Genomic DNA, 12283 nt, shown 5'->3' with positions numbered 1-12283 from the left:
CTCGTGTGGATAATATCGGGCGACACTCGGTCGAGTAACGGAGTTTTCGGAGGAAGTAAAGTGAGCGTGATGGATGCAAGAGAAGCGAATAAATATCTGGATCAGTTTCCCATTGGAAGCAACGACACACATGTTCTCTGTGTTACCAGTGTACCAGGTTGGTGGAAGATTGCTTGCAATTTTTGAAATAGTTTTGCTTTTTTTGTTTTTTTTACATTAAAAAAGCTTTGAGAGAAAGTAGAGGATTTGTCGTTAAAAAAAACGGTTAAATTAGAATACTTGTTTTATCATTTTTTTTAATGTAAATATTTACATTTTTAACTCTGGTTTAAACTAATTTTTCACCATGATAAAAATTGTGTAGTTATAAAATGATTACACATATTAGATTCTTCTATTGTACAACTTAGGTGTATTGGTTATATATATGTTTCTTATGAATAATTTTAAACATCAGGAGCACTGGAAGAAGATTATTCTTTATCTGATTCGGTTGAAGTTGATTCAATGTACAGCAGTGCAGGTATGTTTGCAACTAACATATATATGACATTGTGTATTTGTTCCAATTTAAGTAGTATTCGAGATCTTGAGTGTGTCTTGTGGTTGTTCGGTGCGTGATTATGAAGTCTGGAATACCAGTATAGTTGAATATATGTAGTTGAATAGTGCATACATAATAGTAATAATTTATTTGTCTCTTCGATTACGGTTTGGTAATAAAAAAAATTAGAAATATATTAAACGAAAAGACAGGGTATAGCAACAAAACAAGAGTTGTTCACATTCTTACAGATAAAAACCAATTTACGTTTAATTTAAAGAAATAAATGTGATCGCCACACCTAGTTAAATATTCCTGCAAGTTAAGAGTGATTGGTATTTGTTAAGCATATGTGGACGCTTGAGTATCTAACCTTGACCTAGCTGTCAAGATACATCCTATTAACTATTAAAGGCCTTGCCTATTAAAGGCCTTGCCACCTACCTTGGAGAAAGCAACATGCTTAGAGTCTTGTATGGTTTATGTAGCAGCACTCTAGGTGTTAGGTTTATGTGCCAACTCTGCCCAAAATACCAGTTTCCATGGTTTGCCAAGTCTATTACCTTACCCTTACAAAATAGAATGGTTAACAGTGGCTTTTTGCCGAAAGTGAATTATTCTTTAGAATCTTTATGTAAATTTTAAAGAAAACAATAATAATTTTTTACTCTTTTCTGTACCAACTTTGAGGGAAATATGCCCTAAAGTTGTGCATATGTCCCTAAAACTGCACCTGTCAAATAAGTTGTTGCTTCCCCAGGTGACAGCAGCATGCTCGGGATGACACAATCTCCCACAGAACTTGGATCTCAGTTCCCAACATCATCAAGCTCCCAGGAGGTTGGAGTGGAAGCCACAGAGGATCTTGTGTCTTCCGATGCAACCAACCTTGTAAGAGTAGAAGGTGAGATTTTGGAATGAAAAATGTGTTTCGTTTTAAATTAGATTTTAAAAAAAAAAAAAAAAATTTTTATATTAACTTTTTTTAAAAGTTATTTTAAGTATTATGCTGTTTTTCTTAGTTTTATTTTGACCGTGTGTGTGACACATATGTTAATGTTAAATTGTACATATTAGTTAATACAATTTTTAGTTTAAAGATTTACTGAGGAATTTTTCTTTTTAGCTATTTGCCGTTCATAATACAAATTTTATTTTCCAGGGCAAAAAAAGTTTTTAAATGAAGAGAAAAATGATACCAGCCCAGTGTCTTCAAGCCCTAAGGTGTGCACATGAACAATTACACAAATTATTATCAACCATATGTGATGACAATAAAACATACTATGTATCTCTCAATACATAAACTCGTATCAAAAATGCATATTTTGTTTGAAAAATGAGTACCGAACGTTGGTATATTTTTATTGCCTAAGGAAGACAATAGCCCTAACTATTATATACATATTGGTGCAATCATTTTGTAATACCTCCCGTTTCGGATATGGATGTTATATTTATAGCTATTCTTTTTCCTTCTTCGTAATCAAATATCATTCATAGACTATATTCCAATCTATTTTTCAGATTGGTGGAATTGAAAAAATCAAAACCCCAACTATTGAAAATCCAGTTAATGATGGTGACACTGATGAGTCGCCAACTAAATGTGACAACTCCTCTCCTGATGGCACAAGATTGGCAAGTCTTCAACCTACTGTGTGGATGGGTGCTCAGAATGGATAGTAAGCAATACACAATTTAATGGATAACTTTTTAAACTTGATTCTTTAAAACCCTGTGAATTGTGGTTGTCATTTTGGGTTACCGCTTTAGGCTATGAACGATTTAGAAAACAAATTTAAACATTTTTTGTTGTGTTGTACATTTGTATAAAAATCAGAAACTTGTGAAATGGCTTAAAAGAATAAATGAATGCAACTTGCCTTATCCCTGTGTGGTCGTGGTGGTAAAATAACAGTCGTTATGACCAGAATCATGTTTCACTTAAAGTTGTTTTCCTACAGTGTCTATGTTCACTCTGCCATCAGCAACTGGAGAAGATGTTTGCACCAAATCAGACTAAAAGATTCAGTTTTATCGATTGTTCATTTAAAAGGAAGAGCCCTTGCTGCCCTCGCTGATGGTACAGTGGCCATCTTCAGAAGAGATACTGGTATGATCAACTTCTAAAGTGAAAACAAAACTTTTATTTCGGTTTCTTAAACAATTGAGGGTCATTTGACTTCATTTAAAAAAAAATCCCAACCATTTTTACCTTGATATTTCATTAAATGGTTAATGTATGTGTTTGATATGATTAAATATACTCTTCCTAGCCAAACTTAATTTTTGTGAATACAGTTACCTTGCATATTTATTACAGATGGTGTGTGGGATCTGTCAAGTTATTACCTATTAGACCTAGGTCGTCCCCACCACTCCATCAGATGCATGAGTGTGGTGTATGACCATGTATGGTGTGGTTATCGCAACAGAATTCATATTGTTGAACCAAAGACAATGAAAGTAGTGGTAAGTCTGACAGTAACATATAAGTATAGTGTGTGTAATAAGGAATATTTATGAACAGCAGCGTACAAATTTAAAGTGAAGGGAAAAACCAATTTCTGTTACTACTTTTTTCATTATAATATTTAAACATATTTTTTTCGAAGAATGTTTTTATATTAGTGGCTGTTTTTTCTGTTTACTCCCTGAATGCTCGCCTCTGCTGTATTTAGATGTGTGCATGCTGCTAAGCTCTGTAAAGATGTTTGGTTTTAGGTCTGATTTGTTTATTACCAGAGAAATGTAACAATAAAAATGTTTATAATTTTAAAGTTAGATGGTTAACAGTTCAACATACGTTTGGTTGGTACTTTTAGTTAAGTATATTGTATTGAAATTTTAAAAATTTTAAGAGGTTAATAACTGAATAAATATTTTACAAAAAAACGAAAAAACATGATTGGATCTCAAAATGTTCAGTCCGGAGCGTTTGGGGCCTTTGGGCATAATGATAAAATGTGATACAGTTATATTCTTCTGTTTAAACTATGTTTAATTTCAGCTGTAATTATTTTTGCAATTTCTTTTTAGCATTAAAAAAAATGTTAATTTCAGAACTCGTTTTAAAAATAATCTTTAAAAATTACTTAGAAATCATTTGATGCCCATCCGCGAAGAGAATCCCAGGTTCGACAGTTGGCTTGGGCAGGAGATGGGGTTTGGGTGTCCATTAGATTGGATTCCACAGTTCGACTTTACCATGCACGGACACTACAACATCTGCAGGATGTTGATATTGAACCTTACGTTAGCAAAGTACTTGGGTCGGGAAAACTTGGATTTTCGTTTGTGAGGTAAGTGGAAAAGTTTCTGGAACATATTTTAAACTTGTTTTATTTGCAGTTTTGTAATATTTGCAACCATGTACGCATGATTTTTTGGTTTGGTAAAAATAAGATGATATTGCTTACATTTAAAGAGAAATCATACACCAGTATTAGTTTTAAACTTAAATTGAATCATTTTTTTATATAAATACATTTTTTTGAATGTTTGTGTACTGACTTGGTGTGTCATATTGAACTGCTAAATTTTGAAAACACTTAATTTCACAGAATAACTGCTTTGATGATCTCCCAGAATCGGTTATGGATTGGAACTGGTAATGGAGTTGTTATGTCTGTTCCATTATCTGAAGGTAACTAAGTTTAATATAATATTAACATTGAGCTACTTATTTTGGTGGACCCCAAATTGAAAATCTCACATTTTAATTCTTACAACTTCTTTAGCTCTTTCATTGAAATTACTAAAAGTGGAAGTGGTCATGGAGCTACTTATACACGGCCCCAAATTGAAAATCATGCATTCTTTCAGAAATACATTTAATAGCCCATGCTTCCTTGCAAAACTTTGCTTAAAATTCACAATTAAATATGATAAAATTAAAGAATAAACCTAATGAAAGCAGAAAGGAAGTACCAGCAGAAACATGCTTCTCTGGAAAGAAGGTTGTATAGTGTGAGGTGCCAGAGAATGTTGCTGAGATGTGATGTGCCCAAGATAGATTGCGTTCTGTGTGGTAAAATGATCACAGCTAACGAAGCAGTAGGTGCAGACTTGTGTTCCTGTCATGAGGAGAATCCTTATGTCAGATCAGACAGTTCAAATGCAAAACAGCTGAGAAAAAGAGCTGGCAGAATTTTCAAGTTGAAATTATTAAAGAAAAGAGGTCAATGAATTTGAATTTAATGTTTTCTTGGTTCAGGATAATTTAGATCGTAAAATAATTGCAGCCAATTTAGTATAGCGAGGTTTCAATAATGACAGTTAGAAGTAAGTTTAAAGTTACATTTAGAGTTGAAAGTTGCATTGAGATGGAAACTGTACCAGTAAGATTGAATTCTTGCCAGGAAATCTCTTTTCAGATATTATAACTAATAAATAAAATCATTTGGTAAAAATGTATGTGGCAAAAAAGATACTAAAACAAAAGTATTTTGTATAAATGTTGAACCACCATTGCACAAACAGGTGCAAAGAGCAACCAAGCATCAAGTGCTGTGTTGTCATCATCACGTGCATCAGATAGACCTGGTGGAGTTGTTCGTGTTTATAAAGATCCACTCAGTGATAAGATCACCCCTGGAACTTTTATTCCATACTGTTCGATGGCTAACGCTCAACTCAGTTTCCATGGTTACCGAGATGCTGTCAAGTTCTTTGTGGCAGTACGGGGTGAGTTTGGATTCCTTTTACTGTAAATGTAGTTTGTATTAATCACCCACAAAGTATTATACATGATAACTCGTAAGCTAGCACGAGGTGTATGAACATCTGTGTTATAAGACTGTCGTTTTCTGTGTTATAACGACTGTCATGAGGATAAAGTAAGTTACATTCATTATATTCAACAAAATTTTATATTAATCAGTTTAAAACCCCTTTAGTTTAAAATTTAAAATGAAACAGTTTAAAATCAAAATACATTTTTTACTGTTTTTTATGTGTGTTGTATAACACTATGCAATTTAGGTTGCGTCACTCAGCCCAATACTGCCAATGGTTCAGTTGGACTATCTCCACCAAAGCAGCCCGACAACTCCGATCCAGGTACACTGGTGCTTAGTGGAGGAGAGGGTTATGTGGATTTCAGAAAAGGAGATTTAGTTGCGATTTCACCTGAAGATATGAAAGCCTCGAATTCAGGGATTCAAAGCACGACTCAGATGAGCCATGTTATCGTGTGGCAACTAACCCACCAGTAAAAATAGCAAACTTTTCTTACTTTAGTTGTTAACTTTTCCTGGCATGCAGTTCACTGTCTAAGTTATTATTTAAAGCGTTGGTTCCACACATAGATATAGATAATTTTTGCCTGTGCTGGGATCTTATCAATATAAGCCTTTATGGCAATTACCAAGCTTTCTGCCTCAATTTCTGAATTAAACTTAATTAATTTTGCAGCCCCTTTCGCACAAACTAACTATATGACTTACTTGACTAAATCTGCATAACTATTCTCTCGATAAAGGGTTGTGATAAACTGATGCTGTATGTACAGTCTGTAGGCTTCTAAAGTTTAAGAATAACATTACTAACATAAAACCTTCAGCAGTAAAAGTATTTCTGACCTGTTGTGTTTATTTAATTTGTCAAACTTATTTTTTTTAATTTTAACTGTACAGTGTATATACAAAATGTTATTTACATTGGTATGTTGTACATACCTAATATATATTTATATCTGCACAAAAATATAGAGCATGCTATATGCAGTATTGGACAGCCAAGGCATACTACAATGGATTTTATGCTGATAAGTTAAAAACAGTAGTTAACTCTTCTAACTTTCAATTGCCAATGCTAATCTGAATTGCTTGGTGTGTGTAACGTATATGCATAAGGTATCTCTGTTATATTTTTCACTTGCCAAGGGTTTTTAGCAACACCAAAGTCGTATTTTCGATCAAACAGTTTGTAGTAATCTATATAAAACTTTACCTTCTTACAGAGAAATATGGTGCATGTGTTACTTGTAAAAAAAGAAAAAAAACTTTCATTCCAGTTGGCTCTTGAATAATTTTCTCCTTCAATTGTTCTTGTTGTGCAATTGCATTATCTTTTATCTTTTCATTGTTGTTCCGACATACTTTCAGTTGACTTAGAGGAGACAGTTAGTCAAATTATGGCGGCATGTGCTTTAAAGCTTTGTTGGTGTCAACTCATTTTCATGGTAATAAAAATATATACACCAGTTCGTTGTCTTGTGTTCTGCCACTCTTTCCATGCAAATATTTCTTTGTCAACAGTGGATAATTTGAAACAAATTCCGAAAGTGTTTACACAATGTTAATATATGAATATGTATTAACAATGGTTTATACAAAAAGATAGTTTTTTAATTTATTTGGTTTATGAAATGTTCATTAGACTACAGAATATACTATTTCTATAATGTGTTCAAAATGGCTGAATCATATGACGTATGAGTCATAGCAATGACGTTGCAAATTTAACAAAACAATTTTGTGTCGATAGACGAGTACTTTCTAGATTTTCTTCAAGTTAGTTACATCAGTTTGTCAGTGAGGCAGCCAGCTTATATGCTAGTTGAATAAGCAAGGTTTAGATGCCGTAATATCTATCGTTCACTGTGCTAGCTGTTTCTATCAGCTATCCCTTATATTTTGTAAACGGTACTATAAAATAGCAACAATCAGTCAAATTATATAACATACGGTTTTGTGTTTACTATATAATAATAATATACACTTTATTTCGTAATTACAAATACTCTTTTTCCAGTAAAAAGTTTTGAAAAGTGAAAACATTTCATTGAGTTAAACTTAAACAGCTATTTGCGGTTAATTTTACCATTCGTCTTTATATTCAATCACCTGAATCTTCCCATTAAACTTTTAAATATGGAATTGCCACATCTTGGAAAACACTGCACGGAACCCACTTGTAATCTACTGGGTAAGTCACATTATTCTTGCTGTAGCAAATAAATATATTTGAATTTTGTATATTGTATATTAGTGATAAAAATGCTTAGTTATTGATATATTATGTATGATATTATCTGTTTTAGATTTTTTACCAATGCAATGTGATGCCTGTGAGAAGATTTTCTGGTAAGTTTTTTTAAAATATTTTGGAATAAGGCTAAAAGGCTAGACTGGCTAGTATGTATAACAATTTTTAATTTAAGTTTTAATTCCAATATTTATCAAACATGAAGCTTTTAAGCTTAATTTAATTTGTTTTGAATCTGATTAGGCATGCTTATAGTGTTTCAACTTTACTGTTAAAAATATTGTAAATCTGAAATAGCTCTTCCAACTGCTTTATACAGTCGTACAATTTCTACCAATTTTACATGTGTAACCTTTGCATTGAATATTGAAAGGAGCATTTTTGGCCTGTAGTTATTTTAAACTAGATGAATATCATCTTTGTACGTATATACGTCACACACGCTATGTCACACGCACTGCATTATTCGCCGGTGAATGCCTTTTGTGGTGATGTAACCACAAATTCATCAGTTGTGCCACGAATGCAGTAGTGCACTGTTATTTTCTTTATTGTGTCTTTCCTTAACTTCATTCAGCAGAGTTGCTCCAACCATCCGTTAAGTTCATTGTAAATAAACCGATTTTTTAACACAGCAAAGATCACTTCCACTACGATCATCATAAATGTGAATCTTCGTACAAGAAAGACGTTCAAGTCCCCGTTTGTCCACTGTGTGGTAAGCCTGTCCCCGTCCCACGAGGAGAAACCCCTGATATTAAAGTGGGCGAACACATAGACAGGGATTGTCAATCTGACCCAGCAAAGAAAAAAAGAAAAGTAAGTTAGCCTTATGCTTTTTTATTTTTTGTTTATTTTTAATTTTTAAGATTACTGTTTGGTCATGGTCTGTTTTTAAGCCGTTTTTTGTACTTGTATGTATATCACAATAGTTGTACACCAAGGGAAAGGGTTTTCTTATTGTTTGACTTGCTCTTCATTAAAGATTCTACCAATCATACTAAATTTTAATGTCATAAAAATTGCTTTGTATGCCAACACACTTAACTCTTACATACAGAATATAATTATTTGGAATAACAAATAAAATAAAGTCTGGTGTTTTTTTTAATTTCTTTCTTTAATAAGCTAGATTTGATATTATTATATATTATTGATTGAACTAGTTTTAGCTTTTAACAGATTGTTAAGTTAGTGTACTTTAAGTAAACTAGATTTAAACATTATGTATTATAACCATATTACTGAGAGTCGGTCAGTTTTGTGATAAAAAGAAAACAGTGGTTCTGTTCTTTACTTTTAACTTTTACGTTCTGAACAAATAATAAGCCCACTTTGTTACTTCCTCTTTTGCGCCAGGAATTATTGATTATTGAAGTGTCATTGAAATATTTATGTACCAGACATTTTAAACCCGTTATGTTCTTTGTACTTTGTATGACATATCTGGACATTTACAGCTTAGCGTGTGAGGTAAAATGATAAGGTTTCCACCTCGTCGTCGTGTGCTGATATATCCGAGATACAGACATGGGTTACAGCTTAGAGATAAACCAGTACCACCTGGAGAGGCATATCAACCTCATGTCAATATTAAGACCCACAGTGGTGTTTTTTCAAGAATAACTACTGTAATTTACGGAGTGTTTCATAATGCTTGGAAAAGCGTTCAGCAGTTTTTTCAAGGTTTCAGATTATATACTGAGCCATGCACAGTTGATGTACAATGGCTAGTTCTCTGCTTCTGCCTTTTGCTTCTTTTTGTGAAAGCAATATTTTACCTGGTATTGAAATGTGCAGAGGTAGGAATTTTTTTTAAATTACAGGTTATCTGAACCCTGCCCTGTTTTAAATAACCTTGAACTTTAAAAATACAAATTTAAAACATTTTGGTATTTGAAATTAGTTCACACATGCTGAAATACGTTATAAAACAATTACGATCTCAAAATTTCAGATTAAACATAATTATCTTTTTCACCCAGGCCTACTCAAACCGTTGCTCAGCCCCAAAATGCAAACAACATGAACTGATGCCAGTAATCTGCAACGACTGTCGCCTCAACTATTGTCTTCGTCATCGTCACCCACTCGATCATAACTGCAAAGGATTCCAAAAAACTGGAAGATCGGTTTCTTCTGCAGGGTAAGGTTATACAGAATCTATATCATATACAGGTGCGGATCCAGAGATTTAAAAAGGGTGGGTCTGCAAGTTTTGCTTAGAAAATAGACGAGTATAAAATGTAACGTGTTCGATAGAAACATACCCTGACTAACAAAAATAATAACACACATAATAGGAAACGCGTAACATTGGTTTTAAACTACAATAATATGACTTCTTTACTATTTTTTAAGTGGAGGGGATTTAGTTTTACAAAAAAAAAATTTTTAAAGAATATTTAAAGAAAGAGGGGTGTCCGGACCCACGTGACCCCCTTTGTATAAACCCCTGATCATAAATAAATATAAGTATGTAATATTTATAATTCAGTTCATAGCCTGTATAAATAAGTTTGGGGGTTTGGTTTGGGTTAAAGTATAACAGATGTAAATTTAAAAGATCATACTATTTATGTGCTACATTTTGGTATTAAAAATAAAAATTTTTATTAATATTTTGTTAGTGCCAAGAACAGTATTAAACCTTCTGCACTGTACCTCATAAAAAAACAATTGATAGTTTAGAAATCTTTTTTACTGGTGTAAATATTTATGAACCTACCAATACCACCTGGTTCCCTTCCAAATCGCATAACTTAGGATTTCCATTTAAACCGTAAACACTTAATGCACCCATGCATAATTAACACGAAATTTAATACAGGGCTGCTGCTGTAAAGAGAGTGAGTGCCAACGGACCATCTACCTCAAGACAAAGAAATAATGCAGCCAAACCTGTGGCTAAAGCACCCCAGCAAACATTACTACATGGTTTGGGGAAAGAGCTAGACCGGTAATGCCTTAAATAATTTATGTGGAATTTTTAAGCAGGATTTCGCAATTCGGTTGATTATTAGTGATAAACTGTCAACCAATAGAAATTCAAGCATGTATAATTGTAATCCTTGCAACAGCATCTTTTAGTGCATACTAGATTTATAGATTCTTATTTGATTTTTCTAATTACTGTATAAGGAAATTTTTGTTTGATATTTTATAACAAATGAGATGAATCTAATACTTTATTTCTAAAAAAAACAGCTTTTATTTTTGGTTTTGTATATTTAGTAACAACAGTGGCCCACAGTGTATATTTAAAGTGTTACTGTTTTTCACAGTGAAAGACGTGAACGCCAACAATCCAACATTCGATCCATGCAAGCAAACCTGGTATAATTTACTTTTATTGTGTTTATGTTAAAACGGTATTTTAATGATCTTCAATATGGTAATAACAGTTTATACATCAATATGAATACTTGGCTAAAATATATGAGAACTATCACATTAGAATCATTAAATATGAGTGTAATGAGTGTAACTTACTTTGTAAGTTGTAACATATATACTCTAAACCCTACGACTTATGTTGTTGTATTGACAAACCATTTTTGATAGAGTTTGTTCTGTTTTCTCAAGCTCAATTATTTAAAATTACCAGAGTGAGGATGAAGCACTTGCTAGAGCTCTTCAGCTTTCACAAATGGAATCCAAATCCGATAAACCGTAAGTTGCTTCATTCAAATTTATTCGTTTAATGGAAATGTTATTTGAAATTTTCCCGCAGAATGACACAAGAAGAGAAAGACCTTGCACTGGCGAGGCAACTTCAAGCTCAAGAAGAGGAAGAAAGAAGAAGAAGAAGAAGAGGAGGACAAGGACAAAGAAACAATTCATCATCAGAGTCAAGTTGCAAGATATCCTAATGTTTCACAACCCTGTTATTTATAGAAACTTATTTGCGCTTTAAACGTCACTTTTTACCAAGTGATGGATTAACTTTATTTGTATGTTATAGTTATAGTACGTATATTTATAAACCTGTATTTAAATTATGTTGATTAATTTATAATGAAACTTCCTAATGTTTAGCATACACGCAATTTTGGCTAGTTTTTTTATTCACATTTAGGTAATGTTAGTTGGTGACCTTGTTACCTTTCTATTTAGTGTGGGTGATGTCTGAAAGTGCATACTATGGAATTCAGGGCTATGTTGGCTCACTACCCACTTTTCTTACCTTAAGAACTATACGCTTTACTTTTCTACTACTTTTACTCTACTAGCCTTTTTTCTTTAACACTTTATTTATATCAATACAAACCCAGTTTAAAATTGAAGCATAACAAAAGAGGATCGAAAAAAACGTTCGCACATTCTTCTATTCGATCCTTTTTCAAGTGATTTCTTATTTTTACATCATTTTAGGAAAATAGCATGCTTAATAACTCGGTGATTTTACAATATTATGTGCAATGTTTAAACATTGAATAAAGTACGCTATGGTACAGAGGTGACATGCGGTGCCAGATTTTTGCTTGATTGAGTCCTAGATAATACATATACATGTATTATCTATATTGAGTCTTATGTATTTGTTATTCGTTGTAGTGACCAAAGTAGGTATATAAACATGTTTGTATGCGGGCTCTGGCAATGGCAAATTATTAGGTAAAAATTAACCGAAACCAAAACAGGTGGTAAACGAAGTCGAGTCCAAATGATGTATTCCTATGATTCAATCGCCATGGGATAACAGTGTGGTGATGGTTTGTCACTTTATCGCTATCCAAAAATATA

General features: G+C 32.8%; 2 protein-coding genes across 3 annotated transcripts in view; both read left to right on the top strand.

Moving 5' to 3' along the window:
• LOC100186844 (C-Jun-amino-terminal kinase-interacting protein 4) overlaps positions 1–6752 on the top strand; it is a 43050-nt gene extending 36298 nt beyond the window's left edge. Inside the window, exons 28-34 of the mRNA XM_026840665.1 lie at positions 2072–2229; positions 2512–2660; positions 2871–3019; positions 3647–3849; positions 4111–4193; positions 5030–5233; positions 5531–6752. Coding sequence (XP_026696466.1) covers positions 2072–2229; positions 2512–2660; positions 2871–3019; positions 3647–3849; positions 4111–4193; positions 5030–5233; positions 5531–5763 — 1179 coding nt within the window. The 3' untranslated portion in view covers positions 5764–6752. The remainder of the gene's footprint in view (positions 1–2071; positions 2230–2511; positions 2661–2870; positions 3020–3646; positions 3850–4110; positions 4194–5029; positions 5234–5530) is intronic.
• A 551-nt stretch (positions 6753–7303) lies between these two features.
• On the top strand, positions 7304–12000 carry LOC100182904 (AN1-type zinc finger protein 2A). 2 transcript variants are annotated; one of them, XM_004225647.4, is made up of 9 exons: positions 7304–7477; positions 7593–7635; positions 8173–8356; positions 9523–9683; positions 10368–10496; positions 10822–10873; positions 11145–11209; positions 11271–11400; positions 11804–12000. In XM_004225647.4, the coding sequence occupies exons 1-9, from the start codon at positions 7423–7425 to the stop codon at positions 11885–11887; spliced, it is 903 nt and encodes a 300-aa protein (XP_004225695.1). In that variant the 5' UTR covers positions 7304–7422; the 3' UTR covers positions 11888–12000. The 2 variants fall into 2 exon arrangements, with proteins under 2 accessions (XP_004225695.1, XP_009857567.1); XM_009859265.3 differs by having other exon boundaries at positions 11271–12000.
• The last annotated feature ends 283 nt before the right edge of the window (positions 12001–12283 follow it).

This window comes from Ciona intestinalis, chromosome 2 (genome assembly GCF_000224145.3).
Source record: "Ciona intestinalis chromosome 2, KH, whole genome shotgun sequence".
NCBI lineage: Eukaryota > Metazoa > Chordata > Ascidiacea > Phlebobranchia > Cionidae > Ciona > Ciona intestinalis.
The sequence above is the reverse complement of the archived record's forward strand: the minus strand, read 5'-3'. Positions and strand labels throughout refer to the sequence as shown.

Excerpts from the sequence above, each read along its gene's own strand:
- LOC100182904 (XM_004225647.4), top strand. The coding sequence starts at position 7,423 with ATGGAATTGCCACATCTTGGAAAACACTGCACGGAACCCACTTGTAAT. Across the intron at positions 7,478-7,592 it reads ACCCACTTGTAATCTACTGG|ATTTTTTACCAATGCAATGT; the intron begins GTAAGTCACATT and ends TATCTGTTTTAG. Across the intron at positions 10,497-10,821 it reads TTGGGGAAAGAGCTAGACCG|TGAAAGACGTGAACGCCAAC; the intron begins GTAATGCCTTAA and ends TGTTTTTCACAG.